Source organism: Arachis ipaensis, chromosome B4 (genome assembly GCF_059453495.1).
Source record: "Arachis ipaensis isolate K30076 ecotype BB chromosome B4, ASM5945349v1, whole genome shotgun sequence".
NCBI classification, from domain to species: Eukaryota; Viridiplantae; Streptophyta; class Magnoliopsida; order Fabales; family Fabaceae; genus Arachis; species Arachis ipaensis.
In genome coordinates, this window is record NC_142439.1 from 4884958 (window position 1) to 4899347 (window position 14390).

General features: G+C 37.7%; 1 protein-coding gene across 1 annotated transcript; it reads right to left on the minus strand.

Annotated features, from left to right (window-relative positions):
- Positions 1–3078: 3078 nt before the first annotated feature.
- LOC148566528 (uncharacterized) lies at positions 3079–4841 on the minus strand. The gene is made up of 3 exons (XM_088484289.1): positions 4256–4841; positions 3898–4134; positions 3079–3785 (listed from the first exon to the last, which is right to left on the minus strand). Exons 1-3 carry the CDS (start codon positions 4839–4841, stop codon positions 3079–3081), a joined length of 1530 nt encoding a protein of 509 aa, XP_088340415.1.
- Between the last annotated feature and the right edge of the window lie 9549 nt (positions 4842–14390).

A 14390-nucleotide genomic window follows, 5' to 3' on the forward strand; every position in this document is an offset into this window, starting at 1 on the left:
AGCTTGAAGAGTTCAAAAGAAGAAGCAACAACGGTGGGCATGGAGCCAAAATAGAGGGAGAAGATGGGGCCATGGCGCTTGGAAGGACGGATGAGGGGAGTGGTGAATGAGAGGGTCCAAGAGGTGGAGGTGTCCCACTAAAGGGAGGTGAGACTTTGGGCTCAGAGGATTTAGAATTTCACCGTTGGAATAGGGCGAGGGTGCATAAAGAGTGTTATCACTAAGAAGGTGATTGCAAGTCGAAGAAACATTGTTCCTTTGGGATTTCGCCGTTGGAGTAGGACGAAGGTATGTTATCACTGCAAATGTGATGCAAGTTAAGGAAACATTATTCCTTTGGGATTTCGCCATTAGAGTTTCGCCATTGGAATAGGGCGAATGTGTGTTATCACTGCAAAGGTGATGCAAGTTAAGGAAACATTATTCCTTTGGGATTTCGCCATTGGAGTTTCACTGTTGGAATAGGGCGAAGGTGTGTTACCACTGCAAAGGTGATGCAAGTTAAGAAAACATTATTCCTTTAGGATTTTGCCGTTGGAGTAGGGCGAATGTGTGTTATCCTTGCAAAGGTGATGTAAGTTAAGAAAATATTATTCCTTTGGGATTTCGCCGTTGGAGTAGGGCGAAGGTGTGTTATCCCTGCAAAGGTGATGAAAATTAAGAAAATATTATTCCTTTGGGATTTCGCCATTGGAGTAGGGCGAAGGTGTGTTGTCCCTGCAAAGATGATGCAAGTTAAGAAAATATTATTCCTTTGAGATTTCGCCGTTGGAGTAGGGCGAAGGTGTGTTATCCCTGCAAAGGTGATGCAAGTTAAGAAAATATTATTCCTTTGGGATTTCACTGTTGGAGTAGGGCGAATGTGTGTTATCCCTGCAAAGATGATGCAAGTTAAGAAAATATTATTCCTTTGGGATTTCGCCGTTGGAGTAGGGCGAAGGTGTGTTATCCCTGCAAAGGTGATGCAAGTTAAAAAAATATTATTCCTTTGGGATTTCGCCGTTGGAGTAGGGCAAAGGTGTGTTATCCCTGCAAAGATGATGCAAGTTAAGAAAATATTGTTCCTTTTTGCTCTCAGCTACACCCAAGAAATCTGAGTTTGATGATTGCTCTTCTAGGTTATCCGCCATGCTGCCACAACGTTGCGAAGTCCCCACAGACGGCGCCAATGTACAAGATGTCTCTGGTACGGGTTGAGAGATGGATCGAGAACTTGCGGGTTGAGGCAGATGCCGGATCACTTGCCTGGAGCAATGGGGGGTGGTACCTGCAAAGACACTCCGACGCTCAAGTCAGAATGGATCTAAGCGGTAGAAGGTGTGAGGAATGAGTGAATACCTGGAGGGACCTGGGTCCTCTATTTATAGGTGATGGTGAATATCTTATCTTATCTTATTTGACTAAGATAAGGGAGACGTTTGAATTATCTTATCTTATCTTATCTTATTTGGCTAAGATAAGGGAGACGTTTGAATTCGAAAGTTGGTTAGGAGCTCTAGTGGGCTGGTTCCGAGCCTTCTGGAAGGGCGAAGCGGGTCGGACCCTGGTAACCGGGTTCGGAGACCGTTCTGGGTGTAGGATCCGTGGGCCGGATCCGTAACAGTTGCCCCCGGAGCGAGAGAGTGAGGGTGCTCGGTCTCATCGCTGGAGAAGCCTTTTCCTCGCCGTTGTGGTTTGGCAAGGAGATCGTTGTTTGGTTTTTCCGATCGAGGTCGAGGATTTGGGGAGTTCCTAGCCGTTTCATGGTCAGGCGAGGAGCGCGTTGTTTGGGCGTCTCATCACATGCCGGGTTTGATGACCATTCCGAAGAAGGGCCCGGAGATCGAGTCTGGAACAGTTTCCCCCGGAGCATGAGAGTATGCTTTCTTGGTCTCAATGCTAAGTTATTGGAGAGTCCGATTCTCTGTAGTTCGAGAGACTGTGAGGGGCCTGAAAAGGGCGTGACGTCATCATGCACCAATTGGTAGGATGTTGGTCAGTATGGCTTTCCGCGAGTTGGAAGACTGTCAGCTCATGCTTGTTTTGTGTGGCCTTTTTTGGGCCGTTATTGTGAACTTATTTTAGGCCTCTTGGTGGGCCGATTTTAAGACTTTGTTTATTTAGCTTATTTGGATTCCCATTTTGTTGGCTTTGCGGGTGATCGATTCACGAGTCACTATTTTTGTTATTTGGATATCCGTTTTATTGGCCTCGGGTGATCGATTCCCGGGTAGCCGTTTACTTATTTGGATATCCGTTTTATTATTTGGATATCCGTTTTATTGGCTTCGGGGTGATTGATTCCTGGGTAGCCGTTTACTTATTTGGATACCCGTTTTATTATTTGGATATCCGTTTTATTGGCTTCGGGGTGATCGATTCTCGGGTAGCCGTTTACTTATTTGGATATCCGTTTTATTGGCTTCAGGGTGATCGATTCCCGGGTAGCTGTTTACTTATTTGGATATCCGTTTTATTGGCTTCGGGGTGATCGATTCCCGGGTAGCCGTTTGCTTATTTGGATATCCGTTTTATTATTTGGATATCCATTTTGTTGGCCTCGGGGTGATCGATTCCCGAGTAGCCGTTTACTTATTTGGATATCCGTTTTATTGGCTTCGGGGTGATCGATTCCCGGGTAGCCGTTTACTTATTTGGATATCCGTTTTATTATTTGGATATCCATTTTGTTGGCCTCGGGGTGATCGATTCCCGGGTAGCCGTTTACTTATTTGGATATCCGTTTTATTATTTTGGATATCCGTTTTATTATTTGGATATCCATTTTGTTGGCCTCGGGGTGATCGATTCCCGGGTAGCCGTTTACTTATTTGGATATCCGTTTTATTATTTGGATATCCGTTTTATTGGCTTCGGGGTGATCGATTCCCGGGTAGCCGTTTGCTTATTTGGATATCCGTTTTATTATTTGGATATCTGTTTTGTTATTTGGATATCCATTTTATTATTTGGATATCCGTTTTATTGGGAGTGGATAGACCGATGTTGTTTTGTCATAAGACGAGGTCTCCTGGTCCGAAGTCTCGTCGTACCGTGCTGCCATTGTACCTTAGGCTTATTCTCTATTTTAGGGCTAGCTCATGTAAGTGTGCTATACTCCTGACCTTGTCTGCAAGGCCCTACTTTGCTTCTTTTTCGTTTCCTCCCATGGTTCTGTGTGAATTTTGGTGTGCATCGAGATCGGAAAGGAAGATGCCTGCCGCGTCTCGGGATCTCTTGCGTAGGGCTAGTGTTGATGTTGTCGTATTCTACCGCGGTTTCCTGGTCTCTGTGGATGGTTCCGACGGAGCCATCTTCTGCCGTGAACTCCATTAGAAGGTATTTGGTAAAGATGACGGCGGAGAGGTCGTTGATTGTTTTTCTTCCGAGGATGACGTTATAAGCGGTGGAGTTCTTGAGGACCACGAACTCGGACAGGATTGTCTTCCTCTGGCTTCCCGTCCCTATGGTAAGGGGAAGAATGATGGAACCGTCTAGCTTGAGGAAGTTGTCTCCGAGTCCCGTGACACCGTTGCGGTGTGTTTGGAGATTTTCGTTGCGGAGCCCGAGCTTCTCGAAGGCACCTCGAAAGAGGATGTTGGAGTCTGCGCCGGTGTCCACCAGTATTTTCCGAACTAGTCCTGTTCCGATTCTCGCCGAGATGACGAAAGGTGCGTCTTCGGCCGAGGTGCTATGCTGGCAATCCTCGGGCAAGAAAGTTATCGTTTTGTTGGCTGTGGTAGCTGGGGCTTGATCTCTGACGGCCAAGACTTTGAGGTCCTTTTTTAGTGTTGATCTTGACTTGCCTGACACATCCTTGCCCGTGATGACATTTACTACTATGGCGGGTCGTCTTCTGGACTTTCCCTGGGAGGTTGTTTTTGTGTTCTCGGGTTGTGTCCTTCCCTCTTAGGCGACCTGTCTTTTTCCGCGCGTTTTGGTTCTCTGATGATTTGGCGAACTTTGGGAGTTTGCCGTCTTTTATAGCTTGTTCGAGGGCATCTTTAAGGTCGAAACAGTCTTGTGTCCTGTGCCCGTAACCTCGGTGGTAGTCGCAGTAAAGGGTCTTGTTGCCGCCCGTTCTTTCTTTGAGTTGTCGGGCTTTCGGGATAATACCCCGATCCACTATCTGGTGGTATATCTCGGTAATCGAGGCTGTCAGGGGGGGTGTAGTTCGAGAATTTCCCGATCCTGGGTGGTCGGTTTCTGTTGGTTTGTTTGGGTTGGTCTCTTTGACTTTCTCTGGGCATCGGATTATGGCGGGAAGTCGGGTTACCGTGTGGAGTGTTGCCGTGTTGCCGTTTATTGGCAGCGACGATCTGACTGACCTCCTCGTCGTTTATGTAGTCTCTGGCGACGTTTTGGATCTCGTGCATGGTCCATACTGGCTTGGTGGTGAGGTGTTTGCGGAAGTCTTCGTTCATGAGCCTGTTGGTTAAACAGAGGCTTGCGACGAAATCCGTGAGTCCATCAATCTTTAGGCATTCATCGTTGAAGCGGTCTAGGTATTTTCGTGTGGATTCGTCTTGTTTCTTTGTGACCCCTAATAAGCTGATGGGGTGTTTAGCTTTGGTAATTCTGGTGGTGAATTGGGCCATGAACTTCCGTGAGATATCGTGGAAGCCAGTTATGGATCCGTTGGGGAGGGCATTGAACCATTTAATCGTTGGCCCGGCTAGGGTTACTGGGAAGGCCTTACCTCGGACCGCGTCAGCGGCCTCTTCCAGGTTCATCCTGGCCTTGAAGGCCGTTAGGTGCTCCTGGGAGTCCTTGGTTCTGTCGTACTTCATATCCGTAGGTTTGTCGAAGCCTTTAGGGAGTTTTTCTTTTAGGATTCTTTCAGTGAAGGGAATGGCTCCCATTATCACGTGGTCACTTCTTGTGCATTTGGCCTCTTGATGTCGTCGGTCGTTGTCCGTTTCATGTTGATGAGGCGGGTTGCGTGGGACGCTGCGATCATACCTTTTGCTGTGTCGTCGTTCAGGCATCCTGTCATGTCCGTGGTCACGGCAGATGCTGCGATTGTATCTCTTGGCATGTCGCCGTTCTGGCGATCCGCCGTGCCTGGTTTCATGGCGAGATCTTGATCTAGAGGTTGCGTGACTTCCGTTTTTTTTTTTTGGCGTTGTGCTTTTCTTTGGGTGTAACTCAGCCTTTGAGGTCTTGCACCCTGAGGCACAGCTCTTGGATTATCTGGACCGCCTTCTCTCCTAGGCCGTCGGGTGGCCGAGCTTCAGTGGGAGGACGGTTGTCCTCTCTTGGTTGTTGTTGGGTTGGGGTTGGTTGGCGATGTGCCGCGCTTATTATCCTCCCGTGGGTGGGAGGAGTGTTATCTTGGAGTTCGGGAGTTGGGGTGTTGGGTGGAGGATTGCTCCTCGAGGTTCTTCGTCATGCCGCCACGATTTGGCTGTCCCCCGCATCTATGCAAGAACCTTGAGAACTTTCTTGATCTCTTAGCTCCTGAGAGGTCTGAGCTTGGCCAGGGTGGTAGCGTTTAAGGAGGTCGTTCATGATGAGCTTCCTTATGAATTTTCAGTAAGGTCCGAAGGGGGATCATGGCGACAGAGTTGTCATAGGTAAGGCGGCGGATGGCAGAGGTTTGGAACCTGGTGTTGAAGGAGGTGACCTCGTGGGTTTGGAAGAAGAGCTTGAAGAGTTCAAAAGAAGAAGCAACAACGGTGGGCATGGAGCCAAAATAGAGGGAGAAGATGGGGCCATGGCGCTTGGAAGGACGGATGAGGGGAGTGGTGAATGAGAGGGTCCAAGAGGTGGAGGTGTCCCACTAAAGGGAGGTGAGACTTTGGGCTCCGAGGATTTAGAATTTTACCGTTGGAATAGGGCGAGGGTGCATAAAGAGTGTTATCACTAAGAAGGTGATTGCAAGTCGAAGAAACATTGTTCCTTTGGGATTTCGCCGTTGGAGTAGGACGAAGGTATGTTATCACTGCAAATGTGATGCAAGTTAAGGAAACATTATTCCTTTGGGATTTCGCCATTAGAGTTTCGCCGTTGGAATAGGGCGAATGTGTGTTATCACTGCAAAGGTGATGCAAGTTAAGGAAACATTATTCCTTTGGGATTTCGCCATTGGAGTTTCACTGTTGGAATAGGGCGAAGGTGTGTTACCACTGCAAAGGTGATGCAAGTTAAGGAAACATTATTCCTTTGGGATTTTGCCGTTGGAGTAGGGCGAATGTGTGTTATCCCTGCAAAGGTGATGCAAGTTAAGAAAATATTATTCCTTTGGGATTTCGCCGTTGGAGTAGGGCGAAGGTGTGTTATCCCTGCAAAGGTGATGCAAGTTAAGAAAATATTATTCCTTTGGGATTTCGCCGTTGGAGTAGGGCGAAGGTGTGTTGTCCCTGCAAAGATGATGCAAGTTAAGAAAATATTATTCCTTTGAGATTTCGCCGTTGGAGTAGGGCGAAGGTGTGTTATCCCTGCAAAGGTGATGCAAGTTAAGAAAATATTATTCCTTTGGGATTTCGCCGTTGGAGTAGGGCAAAGGTGTGTTATCCCTGCAAAGATGATGCAAGTTAAGAAAATATTGTTCCTTTTTGCTCTCAGCTACACCCAAGAAATCTGAGTTTGATGATTGCTCTTCTAGGTTATCCGTCATGCTGCCACAACGTTGCGAAGTCCCCACAGACGGCGCCAATGTACAAGATGTCTCTGGTACGGGTTGAGAGATGGATCGAGAACTTGCGGGTTGAGGCAGATGCCAGATCACTTGCCTGGAGCAATGGGGGGTGGTACCTGCAAAGACACTCCGACGCTCAAGTCAGAATGGATCTAAGAGGTAGAAGGTGTGAGGAATGAGTGAATACCTGGAGGGACCTGGGTCCTCTATTTATAGGTGATGGTGAATATCTTATCTTATCTTATTTGGCTAAGATAAGGGAGACGTTTGAATTATCTTATCTTATCTTATCTTATTTGGCTAAGATAAGGGAGACGTTTGAATTCGAAAGTTGGTTAGGAGCTCTAGTGGGCTGGTTCCGAGCCTTCTGGAAGGACGAAGCGGGTCGGACCCTGGTAACCGGGTTCGGAGACCGTTCTGGGTGTAGGATTCATGGGCCGGATCCGTAACAGTAATACATACCGAAGGTAAAGGAGAGAACAATAAACAAAACAACAAGAGAAATGGACATAATTTGAATCCTCATTGTTTCTTATATCACGAGAATTATGTGTATAGAATTATTAGGTGCATATAATGAGAATAGATTAACGAATCGCTATCAGAGAAGTATTGAAAAGGTAGAATTATCAAGACGTCTATTTATTTAATGGAAAAGTATAGGTAACTAACAATATTTTTGAACAATGTATAAACAATGTGAATTAATAGGATTAAAAGAGTAAATTTAATAAGTAATATTAAATTAGAGTGTAGTGTATTTTTATTTGATTGGTAGTTGTTCATGTTGTTCAAGATAGTTATTGTTCATTTCCTTATTTAATTTATAGAGAAGACTGAAGATTGAAATGATTCAGTTTTAATGAGTATTAATTAGTCAATTGAAATTTATGATTTTGTTTTTTGTATTTAATATTTAGGAAAAGTTATTGAAATTAAATTCATAGAGAAGACTGAAGATTGAAATGATTCAGCTTTAATGAGTATTAATTAGTCAACTGAAATTTATGATTTTGTTTCTTGTATTTAATATTTAGGAAAAGTTATTGAAATTAAATTTATAGAAAAGATAGAAGATTGAAATGATTCAGCTTTAATGAGTATTAATTGGTCAACTGAAATTTATGATTTTGTTTACTGTATTTAATATTTAGGGAAAGTTATTGAAATTAATTATTCTCCCCATACAATGCGCGAATATATAACTTCTTTTTTAGAAAGGATTTCGTTTCTTTTTTCGAATTTCGTCTGTGTTTTCGTACCTTCTCTCTGTGTTTTCTTTTGGCGTTTTGGTGCATTTCTCACTGCGTTCTCTTGCTTCATTTTCTTCATTTTCTTTGTTTTCTATGTTCGGTTTTTGAAATTAAGCCCTAAAATTGTTTTGAAGATAATGAATGATTCAAGTTCAGATTGTCAACTGAACCAGCGCGAAATGGATTGTAAATTCGAATCCAATGAAGTCCCTGAGGTGTGGTTAATGTTTTTGTTAGTAGTTTATGATTGTGGAGGTGAATAATGTTGTGAACCTTACCTATGAAATTTGCTGTTCGTTGTTGATAGTTTGAATTGAATGTAATGTAGTAGTTCTGATGAATTTGTTGCATTTTATATCAGACTTTCGGGTATAAATAAGGAATATTTGGGTGTAATGTGGGAAAGTTTGAATGTATTTACAGGTTCTGACTTTTTCAATTGACCGAGGGTGAATTGTCTTATTATTTTAGTTGAATTGTTTCAGTTTCAGTTTGATGATGAGTCGTGAATTTGATTTTTGTTATTTTTTATGATGATTCTATAGTTATAGTTGTATTCTATAGTTTATGATAGCTTTAATATGGTGTATTGTAGACTATTTTGGGTGTATTTTACAGTTCCTCAACGATGTTGATGAGATGTTTGTTTCCAAGGTTGGGACGATTTTTAACACCCTTGAAAATGCTGAAAAACTCTACCAGGATTATTCGAAAGTTGCAGGTTTTTCTACAAGAGTTCAGAGCACAAATAAGAAGGGAAACGAAATTAAGAACCAATTGACTACATGTGGAAGAGAGGGAAAATGGAAATCGAAAATATCTCTGACGGAGAAGACAAACCCCTCAGCAGGATTAAATTGTCCTGAAAGAATTTATATACACATATTAAGGACATTGGTGTTGGATCATTTCCAAGGCCGTGTTGCATCATTCACATCCCTGCTGTGCAAATCAAGCAGAGATGCTTAAACAACATAGGGAACTAAGCATGTCCGTGCATCGTACAATAGAGAATAACGAGGAAGTCGGAATCAGACCAAGCAAAACATACCAATCATTCGTTGCAGCAACCGGGGGTCACAGTGAGTTAAATTTTATCGAAAAAGACGTGAGAAATTACATCACGAGAGAAGTGCGGAATATTTTGGAACTAGAGGATGCAAAAGAATTCGGGAAATACTTATTAAGAATGAAAGAGAAGAATCAAAATTTCTTTTTCGAGCTTGAACTTAAGGACGATTAGTCGATTGAGATTGCTTTTTGGGCGGATGCAAGGAGCAGGGCTGCCTGTGAGTATTTTAGAGATGTTATTTCATTCGATACCACCTACAATACTAACAGGTAATATGTTGTTCTAGTTTATGCTGTCCAATTAATGTTGTTTTATAAATCTGCAGCAGAGGTGTACATTGCATGTTTTTGGGTGTAGAAAGTTATTATTTGGGTATATTTAATGATTTTATTTCTGTTTCGTCGTAATCAGGTATAATCTGGTTTTTAGTTCTTTTATCGGAATGAATCACCACAGTCAGTCAACACTTCTGGGATGCACTTTGATGAAAAACGAGGATACTCAATCATTCAAATACTTATTTGAATGTTGGCTTCGTTACATGGGAGGAAATCCTCCGAAAGGGATTCTCATCGATCAATGTGGATCAATGCAAAGGGCTATCAAGGCTTGTATGCCCACAACAATTCACCATTGGTCAATGCACCATGCCGGGTGTCCAATTTGTTTTTATCCAAATTAAAGGAATATGCCAACTCCTTCAACAGTTTATGTGGCACATTCATCGAAGGGATGTGCATCAAACCATCAAATCCTAATTCCCAAACGATGACCTTCTTTGCTTCACTCATGTTTTTGAACTTTTCATTCAATAGTCTTGTGGAGCATCTCAAACCATTGGTTGGTTTGTTGTAAACAAACCAAACAAGAATTATTTAAATAAGCTATATTTATACTAGAAAAAATATCGTTAATAGATAAAAATATCACCAGTTACACTCAAATCCGATTGATATACACCTAAATAACAGTCACATACACCCAAATAATAGCCACATACATCCAAATAACAATCACATACACCCAATACCAGTCACATACACATTTATTATTTTTTGGATTACACAACATTATATGACTTCAAAATGATATTCAAATCAACCAAACATGCATACAATGACACTACAAGGGCAAGCACAAGCACAACAGCACCAATTACACTCGAATAGGCTTGATATATACTCAAATACCAGTCACATACACCTGTATTATTTTGGATTACATGACATTATATGTGTAACAGCCCATACCACCCGCTAGCACGATATTGTCCGCTTTGGCACACAAGGCCTCACGGTTTTGCCTTTGACGATAGGGATGATAGCCGAAGTCCCCTCACTCACTCGTCAAAACGCGTCATGCTAGGGAGAGGTATCCACACCCTTATAAGGCATGCTTCGTTCCCCTCTCCAACCGATGTGGGCCTTACAATCCACCCCCCTAAGGGAGCCCAGCGCCCTCGCTGGCACATCGATCCGAGTTCTGACTCTGATACCATCTGTAACAACTCAGACCACCCGCTAGCATGATATTGTCCGCTTTGGCACACAAGGCCTCACGGTTTTGCCTTTGACGATAGGGATGATAGCCGAAGCCCCCCACACTCACTCGTCAAAACACGTCATGCTAGGGAGAGGTATCCACACCCTTATAAGGCATGCTTCGTTCCCCTCTCCAACCGATGTGGGCCTTACAATCCACCCCCCTAAGGGAGCCCAGCGCCCTCGCTGGCACATCGATCCGAGTTCTGGCTCTGATACCATCTGTAACAACCCAGACCACCCGCTAGCACGATATTGTTCGCTTTGGCACACAAGGCCTCACAGTTTTGCCTTTGACGATAGGGATGATAGCCGAAGCCCCCTCACTCACTCGTCAAAATGCGTCATGCTATGGAGAGGTATCCACACCCTTATAAGGCATGCTTAGGGGGGTGGATTATAAGGCCCACATCGGTTGGAGAGGGGAACGAAGTATGCCTTATAAGGTTGATGATAATACTCTCCCAGTATACAATAAAACTTAAGAATTTTTTAATTAATAATAATAAAAAATTCTCAACTCTCTTGAACAAAAAAATCTCTTAATAGTTAAAATACACACTTGATTGATATGTATAAATAATAAACAAGGATTTTTTATTTATATATCTATTACACATAGCAATTATAATTTATTATATACATAAATTATTGTAATTCTTCTATTATTAATAGATATAATATTTTAAACATATACTATTCTTAAAAAATTATTTAGTTTAACCAATAAAAATAATATTTTAAATATATATCATTTTTAAAAAATTATATCTTTTAGTTAAATATATAATATTATGTATTATTATTATAATTAATAATATATAAACAATTAAAAACTCTTTATTAATATTAATAATATTAATTAATCAAATTTATAAATACTTTTTAAAAATAGACTGAACAGCCATATTGGAGTAGATGTTTGAATTTTCTTCGCTGTCTTTCATAAACTTTAGAAAATATTATTAGCAAACTTGAGGCGAAGACGTGGTGCATACACAATACAACTAGTATATAACATATTATACAAGGGAAGTTTTATGGTGGTATTTGTTTTGGTAATTAAGGATGGCATAAGTTTGACTTACAAGTAAATATTAACTAAAAATACTATTTATACAAAAAAAAATTAAATTTAAGACCAAAATAATTTTCTCTCTTATAATTTTTTATAATTACTTTTATCAAAATAATTTTTTATAATTATTTTTATAATTATAAAAAATAATTACAAAAAAATAAAACCAAAATAATATTTTTAATTATATTTATGATTATTATTTTTATTTTTAAAAAATATTTTTTATAATTATTTTTAAAAAATAATTTCTTATAATTATTTTTATTAATATGATTTTTTTATAATTATTTTATTTTTTATTATTTTTAATAATTTCTAAAATAACATCAAAATTATTTTTTTATTATTTTTATTTTTTAAAAAATAATTTCTTATAATTATTTTTATTATTATTTTTACTAAAATAATTTTTTTATAATTATTTTTTATTTTTATAATTTTAAAAAACTAACACAAAATGATATTCTCTCTCTCTTATAGTTTGTTATGATTATTTTTAAACTAATACCAAGAGAAAAAATATCATTTTGATGTTAGGTTCTTAAAATTACAAAAAAAAATAATTATAAAAAATTATTTTGGTAAAAATAATTATAAAAAATTATTTTAGTAAAAATAATAATAATAAATAATTAAAAAATAAAAATAATTATAAAAACTTATTTTAGTAAAAATAATTATAAGAAATTATTTTTTAAAAATAAAAATGATAATAAAATAATTATTATAAATATAATTAAAAAAATTATTTTAATGTTATTTAATTTTTTTTAATTTTTTTATAATTATAAAAATAATTATAAAAAATTATTTTAATAAAAATAATCATAAGAAATTATAAGAGAAAGAGAATTATGTTAGTCAATGGTCATAAATTTATTATAGTGTGTCATGTGTCAATATTTTATTTGTAGGTCAAACTTATATCATTTTTAGCCACCAAAACCAATGCCATTACAGAACTTTCCATTATATAATTAACCGTTCGTAAGTTGAATTTAATTTGCATTGAAAAGAAGATTAAATAGCTTTTACACTTTTCCTTAACATAATGAGAACATTACATTTTTCTTTTAAAAGTTATCCTACTGATTGAAATTACATTATTATTGGATGGCTTACTGCATTAAACAATAAACACCAAGTAAAACTAATGAGTTCATCTCATATGTTGAACTTATTTTAATTATTTGTCCATTTAACCATGCATTATATTAGTATTCATACCATAGCCAAATATAATGCCATGGTCCAAATAGGATTAGTCCAGTTTTACAGAGAACTCATAGAAATTATAAAATTTAACTAAATACTCAGGACACAGCAGTGGCAGAATTTGAAATAAAATTTTGAGGGGACTAGATAGAGGATAATTATCAAGATGCTTTTGATATGGACCATATTTAAGATAAATTTGTCTAATCTCATCTCTTTAGTTTGGGTAATATTGGCAAATTTAAAGCCGTTTTTCAGGGTCTCGTTCCAAAAAATTAAGGTCAAACTTATCAGATGTAACTTTTTGAACTTTTAAAGGTTGTATCTCACTTTTTTTGTGATTCATTAAAATAGAAGAACTTTCTACAGGTGTTGATATTGTAAAAGTTATATGTTTTTCTTCTTAAATATTAGCATTCCTCTTAAAAAATGCATCAATTCTTTGATTTTTCATTATTATTTTATATAAAATTTGAATATATATCTTGTAAAATATGTAAAGAAGAAGTTAGAAGGACATATATTAAAATTTATAATATTTATTAAATTTTTTTATCAATTTATACAAATACAATAATATTAATACTTATTGAATATTCTATTATTTTTTATCATATAAAAAATTAAATTAAATAAACAGTAAAATATAAAATAATATTAAATTAAATAAATAAATAATATCTAATTTTTTATATTTAAACTTAAAGATAGAGGAAGTGTTACTTATTGAACTTATTGAATACTTTAAGTTATAGTAGAGTATTTAAGTCAATTGAACTATTTTTTATCTTTTAAAAAAATACTACTAATTTTTTTATAAAAAATTTTGGGGCCATAACCCCCCTTATCTGAACTAAGCTCCACCCTTAAAACACAGTATCATAACCCCTATTCAACCAGACTTGCATAATAAATAAATATCTTGTCATCTATTATTCCAAATATTATCTGGAGTTTAGATCTCATCACAATGTGAGAAATTTTTGAAATAATATGAGAGAAATTATTTAATATTATAAGTAGAGAGGGTTAGGAGTGATGGTTAAATCATCACTCACTCCTATAAATATTCTATCAAATTCAAATTTTTATCAATTTTAATTTACTTTAATCTACTTAAAATTTTTGTTAATTTAAGGATCATAATTCTTTGTAAATACCTTCACTATCACCCAAACAACGACATCGAATAATCCACTGTTTTAATGAACAAATCAAAACCTTCATTAAAGGAACTTAAGAATCTTCACCTATATCAAATTTATCTTTGTTTTAAGTATCACCTCGAAATAATTAGAATGCTACTATCTTAATTATAGCATGTTCAGTTGCTAATAATTTTCTATCAAATTATTGGCTGATGTAACAACATAATTAAACAACTTTATCTAATATCAATTCTGCTAGATAAATTAATAAAAATCTAACTAACAATAAATTAATAAATATTTTTAAATTATATTCTATACTAATTAATAATTATTATTAATTAGTAATTATTTAAAATTAACTAATTAAAACTTATTTACTTATACTTTTTCATCCAATATTGATGATTAGAGGTGTACATGAGTCGGGCCACACCAGGTTTGGTTTAATTCAGACCCGA